General features: G+C 38.0%; 1 protein-coding gene across 2 annotated transcripts in view; it reads left to right on the top strand.

The window, feature by feature from the left end:
- The first annotated feature begins 7,625 nt into the window (after positions 1-7,625).
- kirrel3l (kirre like nephrin family adhesion molecule 3, like) overlaps positions 7,626-22,491 on the top strand; it is a 33,596-nt gene continuing 18,730 nt past the window's right edge. The window contains exon 1 of one of the 2 annotated variants that reach the window (XM_062539672.1): positions 7,626-7,636. In XM_062539672.1, coding sequence (XP_062395656.1) covers positions 7,627-7,636 — 10 coding nt within the window. In that variant the 5' untranslated portion in view covers position 7,626. Of the gene's footprint in view, positions 7,637-8,346; positions 8,921-22,491 lie in introns of those variants that run through there. The other variant, XM_062539671.1, reaches the window with a different exon arrangement.

Genomic DNA, 22,491 nt, shown 5'->3' with positions numbered 1-22,491 from the left:
GGAATGATGCAAGACCATTCAAAAACATGACTGGTTTTCTAAAGATACAAAGCTTAATGCTAATCGGTGAAGTGTCCCTTTAAGTGTAATGTATAATATGCTGATATGTTTTACCTTGATTGTACTCTTTTTCTGAAAATGCTACTTAATCTTTTTGCATACTGTACATTGAAATGCATATTATTGAGTTGGCTTTACTGAAGATATCAGTTAGTTGTCTTAATTGATTGAGTTAGGTACAACTAATCCAGATAATGACCAAACATTTGTCTTGCCTCATCATATGCCTAGAGATTCAGTGTTACATCCAGACCTAGAAGCATTCACAAGTATGTTGAACTAAATTTCTGCATCACTATTACCTGACAGCTTGAAAGCTATTATTAGTTGAGTTTCTATAGCATCTATGTCTATTCATTGTCACCTTAGGTTTACTCTGAAATTCAAACCCATTCCTTTCACAGAAATATGCAGATACCCTCTTTGTGACACTTGTGAGCAGGTCAATGTTGATTGAGCAAATAATTCATTTCACTTTGGGCCCAGTATAAAGTCTGTATCAAAATCTCCTTTATATTTTAAGAAAGACTTCCCCTCAATGGTTATCCTGACCATACTCTGAAAATCACCTACACAGTCACTTTTGTCAGTAATTGCTCAACCTTGCACATACTGTATCTAACGAAGCAACAATATACACTGATGAGGAAAAAAACATTACAAACAAGAATGTAACATTTACCCAGTCCCTAGATGCAACTCATGAACATCTCTCATCTTGACTATTACCATCTTTACCACACGGGGGTCATATATTCTATAGTGTGAAATGTCCCTTTATGTGCTTGTTTCAAAATAGCCTCAATTTTAACATCAAGTAAACGCTCTTATCCGCTCTCTTAATAACTAACGTGTTACAGCCTATTAAGAAATGCATTTTCTTGATCACTAGTCGAGATAACACACTGTAAGTTAGGAGAGCTAGTACAATTTACTGTAACATTACCCAACAAATACAAGTTTGTGCAAGCAGGATGTGAGAAATCATCAGTCAAATGGCTATCAAGTCTTACCAGTGGAATGGTGCAACAAATGGCAGCAGCTCCAGGTCTTCTCTGGTCTTGAAAGAAAACTAGTCTCAGAGGAGCTGATGAAGGACTTCAACCAAATGAATGTGAACTCTACTCTAAGAAGGATATGAGAAAGGAATTAACAGGATGTGTAGGAGTCTTAGGCATTTTAATGAAAATAAACAAAGCAGTAGGGGGAATGTGTGGGTAGTAGCTGAAACAACATGCAATGATGAGCCACTACATTCTTAGTCCCATTCACAACAGTTACTCATGACAAACAAGTAGCATATTTGGCCTGATAGGTAATTGTTCAAGCAAATTATCTGGTCTCTGTTGAGTGCATGGTGCAATCAATCACAAGGGAGTCAAAAGATCCTATGAAGTAGTAAAAAAACCCAGCAGTGGCCACTGGCCATCTCTGTTAAAAAATAAATAAATAAAAGGTCAGCATCTACAGTATGACCTCAGAATGCCTTCAGTAAGTTACATGGGTGTGACAATAGAATGCCATAACTTTTAAGACAAAGATGGCAATTCTGGCAGACTGATGGGATTTAACCAACATTTTGAATGTAGGCCTATACAACATTCCAGATTTGAGGCAAGGTTCTCTGCAGAGGGTCTCAGCCTTTTCATTAGGTTGATCAACTCACAGGTATCATTGGCCTCTTGCACTTCCTGAGAGGTTTTGTCCAACCTCTCTGTGTCGCTTATGTTTTCTGTACCGTCTTTGATCTTCCTCAAGCTGTCTGCAAATGTTGCAGAGTCGAATTTCCAAAAATCCAGTGTGGGTTGACAGATCTTAAAAATGTTCCTAAGTAATTAGTAATGAGATATATGTCAAGTCAAGTATACCTAATTCTTTTACCAGCTCTTGCGCCAAGGCCTTTTGAGATATCAACATCGTTCCAAGACTTCCAACTTTGAAATGTCCGGTCAGTACCGGTGTAAGTTGCTCGAGAAGCGGCCTGCGGCCATACAGGAAGCAATTCATATCTCAGGAACGCTTACACATATTGAAACCAAACTTTGTAGATGAACTCAGGACTCCAATGTGAGGATGCACAAGATATGGGGGGGAAAAATCATCAGAAATGTCACTTTCTAGATTATTTTGGTCAATATTGAAATCACGATTCTGTAACACGATTATTTCACATGACTTTTGGAACGTGTTGGGAACACCTTTCAACAATTCTTTAAAAATTGAAATTCTAACATTTGTTGTAGGCTACTCTTGAACTATTAAAATAAACAGGCCTAATATATTCAAATTCAAAGTATAAATGTAGGCCTATTCAAGTGAATGATAACCACAAATAAATAAGATCAACATTGAAGTGCACTTCCACAATCTCTTGAAAACAAGAAAGGCAACATGTTGGCAAAACAAATTCCAGCTAGTAACTCAATCCAGAATATTAAAGGCTGGTCTACCATCAGCCCCCAGCATTAACAGCAAATAAGTTAACTAAAATGTAAGACAACATGCTGGTAGTGCTGCTAATTATCTCTTCTAAATGTGTTTAGCCAGAAACACTAGTCTGTTAACATATTTAATATAGGCTACTTGCAGTGGTGGAAAAAGTGCTAAAATGTACTCTGGTAAAAGTACCAATACTGAAATATTGCTGAAATAAGTACAAGTTACAATACCTATCTGAAAATATACTCAAGTAAAAGTAAAAAGTAGTTCATTAAAAATGTACTTTAAGTCAAAGTTACTTAGGGAGGCAGCTAAGGCAACTAAATTGCCAGGTAATACCGATTGTCTTGGCTACTCCATGACCTTGAGAAATGGAGATCTATATGAAAAATCACACTAAAGTTCTCCTTTTTAAAACTAGAACGGTCAGGCACATGAGGGTTAATACTAATTTGTAGTGAGAAAGTAGGTGCTATTTCTGCTTATGTATGCTTTCCACTGTATATTTTATTTTAACTGAATATTTCAAAGTCAAAATTAAATGTCAAAATGAATGTCAGACAAAATGTAAAGTTTGCCTTTTTGTATAGGCTAATAAGGACTATCTAAGGTCACTCTCACTTTCCCTTGCTAGAGCGCAAAACGGTAGGCCTACTATAGTCCACCTGCACAACAATTCATAAAGTAGGCTATCTTTTGTTTATTTAGTTGAGCATCGCTAGTGGACAGCTTCATGCCCTATTGGCTGATCATTGTCACCTTAGTAGTTCCGACGATTCACTTTTCTCCTCTTTTCTTTTTTTTACTCAAGTAACTGATTGGATTTGTATGGAGAGATATTTGTCTCAATATTATTTGTATACACATGCACCATGATCCACACAAATGATATTATTTGCAAGCGCAAAGACAACATTTGCAAGCGCAAAGACAAAATTTGTGACTTGAAAAGTGGGATTTGCTGAAAGGTGTATTGATTTATTCAAATGTTTGGAAACTTGCAAGTTAAATCATACCAAATTTGTGAATATATCTCACATTTTGCATGCGCATCTGTTTGGAAATGTCACTTGCGACTCCTACGTTCCTTGTGTGAAGTGTTGAATCTGCATTTGCAGATCACTCAACACGCGCATGAATCCCTGCTTCCGCTTGCGTAATTTTGAGACATTCGCTCCTCTTTTTCCAACCCGATTCGTATCCGCAAACTTTTAAACCGACTAATAGCTCCATTACGAGTGGCAGTGATTTTTGTAATTTGATTACATAATCCATATCACGTAATCCATTACAACCCTGCCCTGATCCTGTAGCATGGGTCTACCTGGATGTTCTACGCATCAGACTCAGGCAGAGAGATGATAGAGCCTTTGCTGTGGCTGTGCTACGCCTATGGAATCAGCTGTCACCTTGCACCATCAGAGATGCTTCCTCCATGATTAGTTTTAAGTCACTTTGATCAGTGTACACTGTATTTTAAATGTGCTTTTTCAGTGTCCTTACTTACTTTGGATTGTCCAATTAAGTACAGATATTTCTATCAAGTGACTGTCTTATTTTTTACTACAAACTTGATTGATAAAACAGATGCAGGTGGTCCAGAACATGGCGCTATGTCCATTGATATGCAGATGAATGTGACACATCGACTGAACCAGAGGATCATTATCCTCTGGTGGCCTCCAGTGGCTGCTTACAGCTAACTCAAGTCGACAGAGCAGCCGCTACATCAACCCAAATTCCATCAGTAGAGCAGGGCCAAACACGAGGGTCAGGAAGGCAAATGCTGCAACCATGGCTGGAGCGTTTGGTGCAAACACAATATGAAAATTATAAATAGTCAACATAAGAAAATTATAAATCACTTATTTCCAGAACTAGTACTCATTTGCATATTTAGTGATGCCATCCCTATAAATACACATTGTAATGAATTACAAATGCAAATATAATATTTTTGATGGATGACCCATTATAGGACAAAGGCAGAGATCATAGATCCACCAGGAAAATATGATCCAGTTGGCTATTTCTCATCATGTTATATCTTGCAATTATGACCAGCAGGTTGTCAGTTATCCTTTCCCCAATCTACCAGCAGCTGTTCTAACAGCAACTGAAATGCATTATTACCTCCCAAAGCAGCTCATACTGCACATGTTCCCATCACTAATGAATGGTCAACAAGCAAATATCTAATTGTGTCAGCATATGGACCATTATCCAATGCCTCTAAGGGAATCCTTCCAAACACCAGCATTTGAGCATATTATGAAAGTGTTATTCACAAGTGTTACACAAGTGCATATACAATGTTTTTTTTTTTTTTTTAATAGTACACATATGTCAAAGACATCATTTTCAAAAACACTGTGCTTTAAGTGTCACTAGATGACTTTTAGTTTGCTCTTCAGTACACCAGATAATTTCATCAGGGCTTTTTGCTTTCCAGATTAGTAATATGACAGATTAAATGTGGATTAAAAGCGATACTGATGACAGGGATCAAATTACTGCACTACTGGAATTCTGGTCCGACACAAACTGAGCTTTAGTCACTTAAATAATTTATCGCCATCTGAGCATGTTTTTCCACTGGCTCATGACCCATTTATGATAATTCCTCTCATCCAATATGCACATTATAGAATCTCTCTCTTTGCAGAGAATTTCAAGCATGAACTACCAAATCAGTGCGCTGTGCTTAATGGCACTTCAGTTCTTTGAATTGCATTTGAACATCTTTCCTTTTTAGATATACAATGCAATTACAGTACAAATGGTATTGCAGTGGGTGATGGGTAATTGCAGTGAGTGTGAATCAGTTACTCATGCTGAAATATAGGCCCATATGTAGGCATGAAAGGAGCATTCCAACAATGCTCACTTTGAAGCTTTGGTGCTGGCTACTAGAAAAAGGGATGATTGCTTGCTTTCCATGTCTGATCACCACTATGTCCTGCTGTTCTACAGTACCTCCATGCAACAATATCCAATATTGAGTGATGTAGTTTTGAAAGAATTTTGATTTAACTGGAGCAAAGGCTTGCCTGCATGTCGTGGTACTGCATGATCATAGGCTAGCTTTACTGGCATCACAACAAGAGCTCCAAACACATTCTGTAAGGTTAAGTAAATTATATAATTATGATGACTCAAAAGGTTTAAACAGGAAAGAATTGTTAGTTACAGCTCATTGACATAGCCTCTGTATGCCATGTGAGACAGAATACCAATTTAATGATGATGAGCTATTCACAATGGGAAATATAGCTCTATTTGGGCTACTGCAAATCATTTGAACTATTTTTGCACCTCTCACAGGGACATTTTCATTTTCAGGATTCAAATTTGTTTGTAATTTATAATGTGAAGCAATGTAGCCTACTTTCAAATTACACCAAAATAATTAGTGAAGTGAAGAAATAAACAATAAAAGAGAATAAGAACAGATAATAAATAAAGCTGTATCATTTAAAAATGAACAGAACATATGAAAATGACTGAAGTTAAAACTTTAGGTACGGAAGGAAGAGGACATGAATCTATTACATTCTTTCTTCAATGACTTCTCTTTACCTCTTTCTTTCCATCTATTCTCCCTCTGCCAGAAAGCTGGGAACCCTTCCACATGTTGCCTGTCTGGGTTGTAGACTGGCAACAAGGGGGTGGGGCAAGCATAAATGGATAAAAGGTTCATTATTCTCTTTGCTCCACAGGACTTTCCTCTTTATTTCAGTAAGAAAAGAGGTTTCTAAAGCAACGAGGTGAGGTCTCTTCATGCCGTGTGAGCTGACAGCTTGTTTTGACATTTGTTCCTGAAAGCGGTTAGGTCAGTGTGCTAGAGAGAAGAACTAAAAGAAAAAACACAGAGAGACAGCAGAGGGACTAGATTGGTTTGGGATTGGTCTGTTGGAGTTCCTTATCAAAGCCAGTTATCTTGCCTGGTTTGGCCTTATAGTGTGCAGCTCCAACTTACAGTTTAAAAACTGAAAGTGCAATATGGCACTCTTGATTGTGGATTTGGTAAAGGATAGGCTGTACATGGCTGTAGGCCGAATGACAACTGTAGGTATATCCTGAACAACCCACGATCATGATTGCCATATTGCTGAAGAATGTTTGTGAGGCTGACTTTGGTTTGTCTGTAGGGACCTTCTCCACAGTATCACATAATTGTGATGATATTTCAAGCCCTGGCTTAATGTATGCCATTCACTATATGCCATTTCAATGTAATTCCATATTCTGGTCTAGGTTGTTCTGAGACCGGAGTTGTCCTTTATCTTACAGCCCTGCAAGACTACTCAGATCCTCAGACTCTGTCCTCCTAGCTGTTCCAAAGATGGGAACCAAGGTACAAGTGGTTAGGCAGTGCTTAAAAACAGTGCCCCTGGCTTTTGGAACAGCCTGAGTTTAGAATGACAAGCATTTTAAACCTATTTTTCTTTCTACCATTATTTTCCCCTGTAGGCCTACCTTTTACCATATTCTGTTAGCTTTATTCATTTTCTTTGTATGGTGTAGGTTATTTTTACTCTTATTTTCTTTTACATATTTATTTCATGGTCCTTTGCGTTATGGTCTATATGTATTACCATATTTTTTCTTGGTATTCCATTTTTTTCACTCTACTGATTATTTTAGCCTGCTCTATTTATGTCATGGCTATTTTACTATGGCCCATGATTCATCATATTTATATCTAGTCTTTAATAGTGTATTGATATATAATATATTCATGGTGCCTCCATTTGAAAAGTACCTTGTATCTTCATTGCATGAAAGGTGCTATGCAAATAAAGCATGATTTTAATAATAGCCTGCAAGCACTGGCAAACTGGGTCAGACTGAATTACTATTTGCATGCATTCTCCGGCTTTGAACGCAGCTCAGCCAATCATAATGAAAAACCGGAACTATCAGTTATAATAGTATTGTGAAACGGTTTCTCTTTTATGTTGAGTGAAGTGTATCTTGATCAAATTGAAATAGACTAGATCTAACTAGTCATGATGGCACCACAAATTTGTTCCCGGTCTCACAGGCTAAATACAAGTTCATACTTCCCAAACTTTGAAAGTCAGGTGTCGCTACAGGGCTCATCCTTGCCATATTGGACTTCAGATGTGCACATGTAAGCATACGTTTGTCTATTCCTTATTTTGCTCGTTTTGGCAAAAGTAGGCTATGGCCTGTGTCCGATTATCAAAGTAAGACCACAATACGTCAATTTATTTAATTGTGTAGCACTTTGCTATTTGTGTTTCGACTGATCTGGGTTGCTCCACCTATTTCTCTGGTCACAGGCTGCCAGGCCTTTATGGAGCATTCTCTTTTGTCATACAAAGCCTTTTAAGACAGCTGCAGCTTATTTGAAGCACAGCTGCAAAGATTCTCACAAGGAAAAAAATACATCTTTACACATTCTGAGATCTGCATAGTCTTACCCAGTCAGATTGGCTTTCAGGTGAATCTGAACATGTTAAGGCATTCTTACCCGAACAAAACAGTAGCCTGCCTCTAGCCTCACCCTCAACCAGTTTATTCCCTTGAAATGTAGCCAAAACTATGACATTAGGCTATTTAAATATTAAATTCTACTTTTTTATTTGCCAAACATTGTTATCAGAAGCAGTGTGTGTGTGTGTGTGTGTGTGTGTGTGTGTGTGTGTGTGTGTGTGTGTGTGTGTGTGTGTGTGTGTGTGTGTGCGTGTGCGTGTGCGTGTGCGCGCGCGAAGTGTGTGTCTGTGTCTAGTGTGTGGCGCGTCAATGATAGATTATTTCAAGGGCCAGAGGTCCGAGATCAGGCTACAATTAACACGCCAATCCTACCCTGCTCTCCTTGTCACACCACCTCACATCTCGTCAACTCAGCACTGAAAGAGCAAGAAGTTCGATTCTCTGCAAAACCGCATATTTCAACGTTCCACGCTAACCGCGCACTTCAGAACAGATTACTCTCAGAGTGAATCAGTCGACGAGGGATAACAATACCAACAGCAGACAGAGAAGAGAGGAGGAATTTCATGGCCATTTTCGTATTTGGTGCAAAAATAGTAGGGTTTTCCGCACTGTAACGCATTGCAGGATGGAAGACTGAAGTGGGAGCAATCAAGAGGTATTCTCCGAATAGTTGACAAACCCTACAGCCTGAGAGTGAACTGTTCGAGGAATATCGCCTACTAGAAAATTCTAATCAATCTCAATGGCCTGAAAAGTTATAATATGAACAAGAGATCATTAGTAGTAGCCCGATGCTAAGAGTTCCTGAATGCCATAGCCTAATCATTGCCAGTACCCCACTTGCACTTGCCGCTCGGACAGTCTCTGAATTTCAACGGAGCCTTCATTTCATTGCTGACTGCAAGCGGAGTGGAAATTATGAAATTCGGTCTAATCATTTGCCTCTTTGGAACAGGTAAGATACATTCTGGATAGCCTAGTTAGGCAATGGTGTTAATATCGCAATAAATAGCCTAATATCATTGACTGCTCAACGGACTGCGGTAGGCTTATCAACAACATTTGTTGTGGTGTGGATATCTATAAAAGACGATAGCGCATAGGCCTTTTGTGTGTTCGTAACTTAAGAGGGACGTGAGCAATAACATGTAAAGCTTATATTTTGAGTTCCCTTGAAGTTTGCTCTGCCACAGCCTACTCGCGAGGACACGGGCAGCCTACGACCTCGCGATTGGTCCCGGTACGGACCGGTAGGATATTTCTATTCTGGTCGCGTTTATCCAAGGCTATTGAAAACAATGGAGAGAGATCCATGCAGAAGACGCGCTCCTGTTTCATTAGCTTATTTCCCTCCTCTTAAGCAAGAACTGCCTCTTGACCTAAAATTAAGATCTAGCTTAATTCGTGGAGAAATTTAATAGCATTCATTTCCAATAGCACATGTGTCTTTTTTCTTTAGACATTATTGTGATTAATTGTAGGCCCAGATTGCGTAAATAAAATTACCCCCCCTGCAACAATACATCGAATAAGGATAATGCCGGCTACAAGAATAGGCTATCATGTGTAGGCTGTTGACTCTGCACATTATAATAGGACTGGCCTACTTGGTGTAAGCTTTTTTTGATCACCAGGTTTTTAGGTTTCACTGGTGTGGGTTACCCCTCTCAGGCCGATACAAGTAGCCTATTGGCGAACATATTGATATTAAGGGTCTGTGGATAGGCTATTTGTAAAAAAAAAAATGGTGTTTCAATTGAGTTTGACAGAGAATGTCTGTTTTGGGTGAGACATAAATAGCCTATAGAGGGAGATGAAGCTGCCTCATAATTCTATTATGTTTTTCTTTATTTCGTTTTTTTAAATTATTATTTTATTAGCTTAATGTGATAAGAATTTACTCTGAACGCTTAAGGACGGCAAGCTGCAGCTCAAAGGTGGAATAGCCTTTGCACCTGGTCATTTTACACACTTACACACGCCTTGATGTATTCATTTTCTTTGTCATTGGTCATCTAGCTTATGCATGTACTAAGATGTGTGCTGCATTCTATAACTGTGATACAACTGCCTTATAAATGGGCCCCTAATTTAGAAATCTTATACATTAATTCTTTGTGACTAGGCTACAACATTAATGAGACATCACTGCTATCCATTTTTAAATCTATCCTAGAATGTTATGGCCATGGTTATGGTATTTTGCATAAGCCTTCATTAAACTTAATGGTAATAATAAACATTAATACATCATAAATATCAACAATGCAAATAGTGAATTTCATATGAACAAAACCATGAATATCAACATAAACCATAACTCTGTTAATTCATTAAATGTAAGGTTTGCAGATCAGTTTTTAAACCCTTCTTGAAAGTCCCTAAACTGTTGCTCGAATGCAGACCACTATAGGCAATTCTTTCCACCAATAAGGAATCACCAAAAACTTCTTGCCTTCATTGTAACCTCTTGGCATTAATATGCTAGATATTTTTCACATATCTCTGTTTCTTGAGGTCACTGAGTAGGGCTACTGTCAGTATGAAATAAAACGCAAACAGCCTAGCTCGAGTTGTTGCAGCCAACAGCTAGAACTGCCAGGCAGCTACAGTGCTACACTCTGGGGGCATGTTTAATAGCCCCCATGTTCATGACCCCAGAGCGCAGCTGTTGGTTGCTGCAGCAACTCAAGCTAGGTATAACTGATTGGTTTTTTTGGGTGTACTTGGTGTACAAGCAAAACATTTGGTGTTTGAGAAACGGAGACCTATGTGAAAAATGGCCGGAATTCTCATTTAATAGATGGTCGACACAGCAGACACCCGTCAGAGGACTCCAGTGGGCAATCGGGGACGCATAACTGGATCATGGAATTTCACCAGCAGGGAGAAGATGCTGTAGCAGTGTCCTAATAGGCCAGAGTGAGGGATTTGAATGTCATTCTGGCTGCTATAGGAAGCCAAGGTAGAGTAACTAAGAGAGGAGTTACATATGTCCTCTTTGGCTGATTAAAGACCAGACATGCTGCAGCATTCTGAATTAACTTGAATGGTCTCACAGTTAACCAACTTTGGAATTGCAATAGTCCAGTTCGGTAAAGAACCATGACCTGCACAAGAAATTGTGTGGCATATTGTGTCAGACAAGGTCTGATGTTTCCAATGCTGTAAAGGATAATCCAACATTGAGGCTTCATGCTCAGAGGAATGTAGTCAGTCATCAATGCCTAAGTTATGTGCCAATTTAGTTGGGGTCAGTGATGAGCCAAGCTGCATGATAACCTGTTGGGGAGTAGCTGTGTTAGCTGGGAACAACTAAGCTCCTAATTGGAGAGTGTCGATCTCTCATCCAGACTCACTGATTATGGTTTCACCTGGCTTGAGTTGCTACAGCCAGCAGCTAACACAGCCAGGCAGGTACAGTGTACACTCTGAGGGCATTTACATGGGAGCTCAAGGACATGCCCAGAGTGTAGCACTGCAGTAGCTACCTGTCTGCATTAGCTGCTGGCTTATAGCAATATAGCAACTAGAAAAGCATTCCGAGAGCGCAGCTACCTCAGCCTGCATTGTTCTTCCAGGTTGTCATACTGCACATTTGAACATAAACTATTCAGATCGCCACCACGTGGCCACACCATGCCATTACTTTTTGAGTTATCTTGCTAACAGACAGACAAACAGACAGACAGACAGACAGACAGCCAGACGCTGTCCCCGATGATAACATATACCTCCTTGGCGGAGGTAAAAAAATATAGAAAAATAGAGCACTGTCATGCAATCAATTAGCTACAGTGCAGTGGAGAGTTTGGAAGTAAGGCAACTTAATTTACAAGCCAGAACATGGGCTATACAGTTGACCAAGCCACTCTTTCTTTTAGCCACCTGTTAAAACACCCTCTATAATTTAAATCTACAACATTTATTTTTGTGGTAGGTTACAAATTATTTTTTAAAGTTATTTCTCCTCTACAGGTTAATTTATTAAACGGGTGCCTTCTCCTCGTCCTCCACAAATTAAGCTAGAGACAGTTTGATAAAGAGCCTTTTGAATAAATGAGTGTTTGCGATTGACAATGTGATTGACAACATTATGATAAGTAGGCTAATAACTTTGCAGAGTTAACTTGACTGCATCAATTTTGAACAAAGTTGCGTAGGCTATGCCACACCAGTTGTAGTCTGTATGAACAGTGCACTAGTGTTTTGATTTGCGGAGGGGAGGTGTGGGCTGAATCCAACCTGATCCCCTGTCCACATCTCTACAATGAAATCATTTTTCTTGGCTAATCTATATTTAAATAGACAGTCAATGTCAAGATACTATGAGTAACACAGGAATGGACCTTTAAATTATTCATCAACTGTAACTGATTATTGGAATTTGAATTGTAATGAGTTACCTTACTTTGTTAGGCAATAAAGTAATTAAATTACAGTAATACGTTACTCTGTTACTCGTTATTCTTGCTGCCAGTCAGTATAGCAAAAAGCAGTAATTGCCCACTGCTTAAAACAGTCATGGTTGGCTCAAGAGATATGGTTTCCTTTACCAAATGGTCAGTGTTGATATATACACCAGTGATAACCCAGATACGTTTCAACCATGTAAAGGTTCTCAGCTACATGCGAGTATATTACCCCCTCTCTCTTACCTCTCCTGTTTGCTTGCCCTTACATTCTAAGCTGTGTGATTGTTCTAAGCTGCTTTCAGTTTGAAGGAATTGGGGTTGGGGTGGGGGAGTGGAGCCCATTTTGATTAGGATTTAAAGAAATCCTCCCAGCAGATTACAGAAAGAGTAGTTTTAAGACATGAGCACTGCTTTCTCTTATACACTAAGGTTGAAGAGATTTACTAGGTCAGATGGATCACAGACTTGGCTTATGAAAAGGAACTGTAGAATATGTTTGCTTGTTGAGAGGTAATATTATATACAGTATATATGGTATTATATATGATTGCTTATATTGACACTATTTATTGTTAAGTAGCTATTCTCTTAGTCAACAATATAGTATGATCAACTTCTAAATTTGAATTACTGTGTTGTTTTGTTTGTATGTCGCTTTGGACAAAAGCGTCAGCTAAGCACCACCACCATAACCATAACCATATATATATTTATTTATTTATTTATGAAAAATACTATACTGTATATCATGGATGGGGACTCGAGTCGCACTAAAATAGCATGAACAGTGACTTCAGACTTGACTTGACCACTTCACCTCAAAAGACTTAAGATTTGACTTAGACTTCAGCTTCAACACTCGTGAACAACCTGCAGTTACTGTAAGAACAAAACTATTCATACACCTGGAAAAACATGGCAAAAAGTTGCAAGAAAATGTGGTAGAAATATGGAATCTGAAAAAGAAGCGTTTTCATCTTTTTTTTATCATTTCTATGAAAAATGGTGTGTCTAAAATTATTCATACCCTTTTTAAATAATCATTGGGAACATATGTAATTGCCATCAGAGCTCTCAAAGTGGTTCTTATAATACCTACCAAGCCTCTCTATGTCTTCACAATAATTCTAGACTGCATCTTTTTTTAACAGCAATCCAGGTTTATAGGCAGACACGATTATTTGCCAGTTCACTCGGCAGAGTGTCTGATCTTTTCCTCCAAAAATCGTAATAGCCTCTTGTTTTAGTGTTTCCATTTACTTTGAGAAGGTCACCGTGCAGGATGTAGGAGAAGAATTGGAAGAAACAAATATTGGAACAGAGTTCTTAATTTTGTGTTACTTCAGATTGAAGGCAGTAGACCCCATAAAATGATCCTATAACTGATTTTGATACTGTAGGCCTACTGTATGGATAGCTACTAGCCTGGGTATACCCATGCTGCCTTGTGTGCAATTTCATTCATGCTGCTAGGCAGCCTGAATTCCATGGAGCTAATTTTCGCCTCAGCTAGGGAACCAATCACAGAACGGGGGGACAGCAAGACGATGACAACATTTACAATTAGCCAGAGTACTTAAAGACAGCTGCAGTCAGGTGCATCAGTATTTGGACACAACATTTTGCCTCTGTACACCCCCACAATGGAAATGAAACAAAGCAACTGAGATGTGATTGAAGTGTACTTTCACCTTTAATTATAGATACAGTAGATATACTTTATTCATCCCCAAGGGGAAATTACAGTGTTTCAGCAGCAATACAAACACAACATTTAACATATACATACATACATACAAACATACACACATACAAACTGTACAGAAACATTTAAAATGTTATTCCTTTATCTCTGCCCAAGGAGTCATTATAAAGTGCTATTGCAGTGGGTAAAAAAGTATTTCTGTATCTGTCTTTCTTGCAGCTTAGTTGGCGTAGCCTCCAACTGAACATACTTTTTTGTTTTACCAGTGCATTGTTTAGCGGATGTGAGGTATTGTCCAATATATTTAAAATGTAAAATTCAAGGGTTTGGAGTTAAAGGTGAACTATGCCAGGTTTATTCTAGCTTAATTTGCCTTAACTAATCAGCTTCGGAGTCGATGGAATGGTTATTTGACTTGTTTCGGGTAGAATGACGGCTGTCTCGCTTCCCCCTAGCGCCTTTGAGCGGAAAAAACGTGCATGCAAGTGTGTGCCACCGGGACTCGCGATCATGCTCATGAAAAGGCAGACTGATCAATTGAGGAGTGTTGTAAAATATACACACTAAAGCTGTAGGGGAAGCTCTGCAGAGAAATCTGCAAGTGTAAAACGAGCGAAATGAAAACCAGCGATGAAATAGCCAAACCTGCATAGTTTCCCAATAAACAGCCAAATTGTTCGTGCCACATTTATAGCACAGCATTAACAATGATAAGTATTAATACATTAATTACTTTTGATGACTTTTGGTCATTTTGATCTGTCTCATCAGGTACAGCTTCAGTCTCGAATTTCAATCACACACTTGAACGAAATTGACTGTAGATTTTACAGTAAATACCTGGCAAAAAGGTTGCCCTTAACCCTCTATGGTACGCATTATGATCTGAGGGGGCAAGATTTTTTTTGTAATGTTTTTCCTGCTTAGAAATAGTCACTTTAACAAAATTAATGAAGATTTAAAAAAAAAAAAAAATTATTTTGTTTTTATAAAAATGTTGCCTGTAGGCAACATTGTACCATAATGGAAAACATTAAACTATGTATGTTTTCTTATGCAAAAGAATATGGCATATGTGTTTAGAACATATTTTTATATAGCCAGAGACATAGAAAGCAGAATTATGTAGTTTTTACACCATAATATTATCTATTTCTTGCAAAAAAGTATCATATAATTTTCACCCGTTGCCCACAGGCAACATTGTACCACTGTGGAACACTATCATAATCAAACTAAAATATGTTAAAATCATCATGTATATTATTTTAAATTACTATTTATTGAAATTGCAAGTAGAAAAAAGCATTACAATGAGTAAAAAACACCCTCCAACCCCTAAATGATATAAAGTATGGCCTACTGTGATTCCATTACGGTACAATGTTGCCTGTGGGCAACATACAGATTTTTGCTATTTTCTAAAATATACATTATTTTATATACAAAAAAATGATTGAAAATACATCTATGCTTGTCAATGAAGGCTGTACATTTTTTTGAAGGATGCAAACTTGAGGGAAATTAGTGAAATTCACAATTTTCTAGCGTGAAAATATGACACCCAGCCAAACGTGTGCATGTGCTGAAAGAAGTGTCAAACTAGCAGCCTGTGAGTCATGTGACCATCATTTTGCATTTCCATTGGTTAGTATTGAGTTGTCCAGTTCTTAAAGTGGTATTAACTTATTTAAGGGATGCCTCATTTTATTACAACAAGGCAAAATAGGCTATGTTGCCTACAGGCAACACCGTACCATACATCATGTAAAGTCTTTAAAATTGCTGTTAATAAATGTAAAAATAATTACAGTTACTGGATTTCTTTTACAGGTTAAACATAAGTTGATATAACTTCACTCGGAAGCTTGTTCCTAGAATGTACTGTAACAACCCCAGTCAACATATTCTTAAAGATATTGCATATACACATACTGCATATCGCATACTAAAATTGAATCTTGAAATAAAATATAACTAAGTGACAGTGACACTAAAGGCTATACTGTTGTTGTCATGTTGTCAAGTAATTGTTTATCGGTGCCACAAACTATTAAGTAGATGACCAACCACAACACCTTAATCCTGTGCATACTGTAGTTGAAGCCTTCACAGGCCGCACACTGGAGTCGTTGAAATCCTTTCGAAAAGACAAAACAGTATTGTACAGCCCTGATACCATATAGTTATTGTGAAATTACCTTATTTATTTCATCATAAAAACAGATAATAGGTCACATTTACCATCAAACTAACTACTACAAAACCTTTGACCACTGTGTAATTGTGCTATACCACTTAGAAGTTACTATGTAATTTAGTCCTTTATAGCATGTTGGTATAATTACAGAAACATTATGTCACAATAAGTAAATCCTAATTATTTATTTCTTCGGTAAGTACTGTACATATTTACAGCAGTTATTACTATTTTATTTTACCAATGTTATTTGCATTGTTATTGTATGATAATTGCACAGTAATTGTCTAGAAATTACACATTAATCATTTGCAATATGTGGTTTAAAAATATTATTACCATGAAATTGCATATATATTACCATAACATTACCCACTTATTACTGATCTATAATGTAAAGTGTTACCGAAAACATTTTCACAATTCTATAGTCGGGCATTGAAATTGTTGTGAATATGCCCCCACCCCAATAACACTATATAGTAGAGACCCTTTCCCAACAATACTAATATTATTGGGGGCCCCACATTTTCCAGCAGCACCCCTGTAGACACATAATGGCCGGGTTTCCCAGATTCGTTAAGAAGCTCTTAAGCGCTAAGAACTTCTTAGGAGCGCTATCAGAATGTTCTAACAACGCTCCTAAGAAGTTCTTAGCACTTAAGAGCTTCTTCACGAATCTGGGAAACCCGACCAATGCAAGTAAGCATTGAGTGCCCAAATTTGTGACACCATCAAGGGGGCAGATTAATGCTAATTGAAAGTAGTCAATTTTGCATTGCACCCTAAAGGAAGTAGTTCTACTCTCTAAAATAACCATACAGTAATTTCCTGCATATAAGCCGCATTGTGTATAAGCTGCAGGACAGTGTTTTATGCGAGTTAAAAGAAACAAAACCGTATTGATACCATATTAACTGTCCCCGCGTATTAACCTCATAGCTGAAGAAATTTAGCAAAATCAATGTATAAGCCGCGGCTAATAGTTAGGAAATTACAGTATATTCTAATAATGGTCTTCTCCTCAGTGGTAATCCTGACAATACTCTGAAAAAATCCCTTACACTGTCATTTTGCTCATCAGTTGTTCCATGACATACACATTCTAAAAAAACCACAATAAAGAGTAATGAGAAAAAATATTGCTTTTCTAAAACGGTTACTACGTCGATCCAGCAAGATTTCATGAAACGAAGGCACAGCAACGAAAATGTAACGATGTATTCATAGATAATCATTCTTTCGCCAAGAAATATATTCCCTCCATTTGAATGGTTGCCATGCAACAACGAGACGCAGCCACTCTAACTTTTGTGCTAGCTTTGTGGTAGCGCATTGCTATAGAACGAAATGTGGTCAAGGTGTGAGGTTATCGGGATATTTGCAACGGCATCGAACACGATTTAGCCAATCACAATCAAGGACCGGAACTATCCGTTTTAGAAATTAAATCATTATACTGCTCTCTGGAATGCTGAGGGAGCTCCCATTCACTTTGAATGGGCCTTCACAACATTCTGAGGTCAGTTGTTTTTGTATAATGACCACTCAGAAAGTATAATGACCGCTGCCAATGCAACGGATTCACTCCGCAAGTAGATTGCGTCAGGGTCCTGTCAGTAGGCTTATTTTCCAATAATGAACAGCGTTCTATACAATATCCCTTACGAAACTAACACTTACCCATAATCCCTAACTGCTGTAGGACCATAACTTACCCTTTTTCAGTTTAGCCCGCATGCTATTGAGTGGACTTCAAAATTAAAGTTGGTTTTGCAGCATGGAAACATACATAGGCCTATTTATAAGTTCAAACAACATATTGGGTTTACAGTGCAATTTTGTATTCTTTTCAAATGACAGATATTACCAGGCAACACGAGTTGCCAGCAAACATCTGTGAATATTTCACACATTATGTTGTCGTAAAACAAAACTTTGTTTTTTATATTCGCATCTTTGCTGATGCCTATTGTAAAGTGTTTTAAATAAGCCCAGGTTTGCTTTTAATCAGAGGTGAAAATTCCAGCTTCAAAAAGTGAATGCCACAAATTACCCACGAGCCTGTTGCAAAACTTTTTGTTTTTGTAAGGGAGTGTGAATGGTTTGAGGATGCCTTTTGTGGCATCTTCTTCTGTGTGAATGTTCCATTGTGTGTATGAACAACAACGTTGGCTCTCTTATTGTTTTCATTTCCAGTTCCTCTGTCTCTTTTGGCCACTTTCTCTATTGTGAGTTGGTTGGGCAGATCTTCTTTGTGAGATAGTGGGAGGATGGTTAGCAGCACAGGGGGAGCTGAGAGGGGACTTTAGTTCTTTGGTGGTGCATTTCTGTGAGTGAGTAGCTGCTATTGAAGACACTGTAGTATACCCTTACTGTCTCTTATATCTTCTCTGACTGCTGAGACCTTTCTTTTTTAAGCTGTCCCTAGTAGCTGCAAGTCTTTGATTTTGATTTTATTTGATTTTATTTGGATCCCCATTAGCTGATGCAAAAGCACCAGCTACTCTTCCTGGGGTCCACACACAACATATAATAGACAAGAAAATCAACATACAAATAAAAAAATCAACATACAACACAACAGATATAAAAACAGGAAAAGAAAATACTTTTCCTGGGGTCCACACACTATAACAAACAAGAAGTCAACAAGACAACATATATAAAAAAACAAACAAATAAAAGAAAAACAGAAAAATAATGACTAACTAAGCCACCAACACACAACACAGACAAACCTCAACAAGAGATGAAGTGACAAAAAGGAAAAAAGTGCATGTGAGTTAATAAAAACCAGTAGGCTACTGTACATACTAGGATTTAGTGCAATCAACCATAAGGTGCTGCTTTACTTGTTTTTTGAAACTAACTTTGCTCTGGATTTTTGATATCTGATCTGGGAGGTAGTTCCATTCAACCATAGCTCTACATAGCACTGTGCGTTGTTTCAGTGTTGTTTTGATTAGTGGGATTGTGTAGTTACCACTAGTAGCATGTCTAGTGGGGTATGTGTGAACATTGGAACTAAGTGTGAGCTGTCTAAACAAACAGTCTGGTTTGTTTAGTATATTTATGGTCTTTATAAAAGAAAGAAGCGATGCTTTCAACCTCGCCTCAACTGTCAGCCAGCAAAGTTGGTCATGCATGTTTTTTACATTGGCTCTCTGTGTGCATTTAAGGGCAAGCCTTGCTGCTCTATTTTGTACCCGCTGAAGCTTCCCTAGATTAATTTTTGTGGTACCTGACCAGACCACTGAACAGTAGTCTAACTGTGACAAGACCAGGGTTTGTAGGACCTGTTTGGTCAGATGAGGTGTTAAAAAGGAAGAGCATCTTTTGACTACAGATATGTTCCTCCCCATCTTTTGCGCCAATAAATCTATATGCCTTGACCATGACAGTTTACAGTCTAAGTTTACACCCAGGAGCTTTATTTCTTGTACTTGCTCAACCGCAACATTGTTCAGTACTAAATTGAGTTGGGGCTTAGAGCTTAATGAGTGTTTTGTTCCAAATACAATACTCTTGGTTTTAGATATGTTCAGGACAAGTTTGTTATCAGAGATCCATTTGAAAACCTCCTGCAACTCTTTGTTGAGGGCTGAGGTGATTTCCTCAACTGTTTGTGCAGACATATAGAGAGTTGAATCATCTGCATACATAGAAACACAGGCTTTCTTACAAACAAGTGGGAGATCATTTGTAACTAGAAAATGTAATTCCATGGAAGGAATTACCATTGCATGTATTGCAAAAAGGTTGCTGACTGTGTAAAACATTGTATTAGGCCTATAGTTAAAAAGACTACTAGGCTACACAGAAGAATAGATAAATAACAATAACCCAATTACACTGAAATTACATGGAAAGTCACATTTAAAAAGTGATTTATGAAAATGCATCAAAATTGTGGATATAGGCTATTATGGAAAATAACTCTTCGTTAGAATTTAAAAGACTGAAATGAAGTTGCCAACTTCAAACGAGTTGCAAGAGCTGACACTTTAGCCTAGGCCTATAGTGAAACGACTGGTAGGATAGCTTATAGCCTTCATATCTACACTAATGCAGGTTAAAAGTAGGCATAGACTTAGACACCATTGGAATACGGAATACAATCTCAAACAACGCCAATCAACGATGATGCAGCAACAGGTAGGATATTTAGCAAATGTAACGTTAGCTTACGTAAGGGATAATCAACGACGCGCCGTGCGTTTATAGGAAAATAATGCACGTTCGAAGTGGTAATAAGGACCCGACGCCGCAGGATATGTTATGTAGGCCTAGGCTATTCAGGATGTCGCCCGAGGCTATGTTCTTCGAAGTGTCTCCAGGTGTGTTATTGTCCTAATAGGAATGTACAATAAGCTGTTAACAAAGGTTTTTAATTTGTGAATGATACCGAAAGCTTTAAATGATTGCCTGGCTGGCAAGTCCCTATAGCTGAAATGACTAGCTTGCTAATAAACAAACAATAGCAATGCAGGTTTAGCAGCGGTGGCATTTGGATCAAAGATCCTTGATTACTGACAGCTGAGCACTGACGTAACAATTAATCTTTGCCGCCAAAGGGTCTCAACGTTAAGTCTATGGGATTTTTGAACTCTTTTATCGTAAATATCTCAAAAAGTATAAAGTTTACAAATGTGAAAAATAATAGAACAAATGTCCGTTTCGAGACCTTTGTAGGAGTGCTTGAATGACGTCAAACGGTTCAGTGGTTTTAGAGCCTTTGATCGTTGATTTTGGTCGGAAGCAGAATAATTACGATAATAAGAAGAACAGGGATAACAGTACATTGCATTTACATGCAATGTAAAAATGGAGAAGAGCAATGGTCCAAGTGAAGAACCTTGCGGAATCCCACAATGTATATGTTGTGCATTTGAGAGGCTTCCATTAAAGATAACTTTCTGTGTCCTATTGGTTAGATAACTTTCTATCCATGCTATGGCAGATGGAGTAAAGCCATAACACTTGAGTTTTTTCAATAGTAAGCTATGATCAATTACATCAAAGGCAGCACTAAAGTCTAATAGTACTGCTCCAACAATATTCTGTTGATCCATATCTTTTAACCAATCATCCGTCATTTGCGTGAGCGCTGTGGAGGTTGAGTGTCCTTCCCTGTAAGCATGCTGGTAGTTGCTTGTCAAGTTGTTCAGTGACAGGTAACATTGTATCTGACTAAATACAATTTTTTCCAGCAGTTTGCTTAGAACAGGTAACAAGCTGATCGGTCGGCTATTTGAGCCAGTAAAGGCAGCACGGGCATTTTTAGGTAGAGGGATTACCTTAGCCTCTTTCCAATTCTGAGGGCACATTACTATCAAGACTAAGATTAAAGATGTAGCATACAGGAGTGGCAATATAGTCCGCTACAATCTTCAATAACTTCCCATCTAGGTTATCAATACCTGGTGGTTTCTCATTACTGATAGACAATAAAAGTTTTCTCACTTCTTCTATGGTCACATTGCAGAATTCAAAAGAACAGTTCTTGTCATACATTATTTCGTTTTGTATACATGAATACAATGGCTCACTGTGTGGTGTTGGCATTTCCTGCCTAAGTTTACAAACTTTGCTAATAAAATAGTCATTAAAATAATTGGCAATATCCATAGGTTTAGTTATGAAAGACCCTTCAACTTCAATAAAAGATGGAGCCGAGTTGCTCTTTCTGCCCATGATGTCATTTAGGGTGCCCCATAGTTTCTTTCCATCATGTTTTATGTTATTTATCATTGATCCATAATACGATTTCTTCTTCTTTCTATTCATTTTAGTGACATAGTTCCTCAGTTTACAATATACTTGCCAATCAGATGTACAGCCTGACCTTTTCGACACTTCTTTTGCTTCACTTCTCTGAGCCATGCATTCTTTTAATTCATCATCAACCCAGGGACACCTAACAGCTCTTACAGTTAGTCTTCTAACAGGTGCATGTTTATCCATAACTGGAACCAACAGTTCAGTGAAGACATTAAGCGCAGTATCTGGATCTCTTTGTTTACTGACATTAGACCAACAAATATTTTTAACATCATTCACATATGAGTCACAACAGAAACCCCTGTAAGATCTTTTATATACAATTTTTGGCCCAGCCTTTGGAACTTTAGCCTTCCTAGATATGGCCACTAAATTATGATCGCTAAAACCAATGGAAACAGATATGGCTTTTGAGCAGAGTT

Source organism: Sardina pilchardus, chromosome 6 (genome assembly GCF_963854185.1).
Source record: "Sardina pilchardus chromosome 6, fSarPil1.1, whole genome shotgun sequence".
NCBI classification, from domain to species: Eukaryota; Metazoa; Chordata; class Actinopteri; order Clupeiformes; family Clupeidae; genus Sardina; species Sardina pilchardus.
Note: the sequence above shows the minus strand (reverse complement) of the source record. Positions and strands in the feature narration are given on the sequence as shown.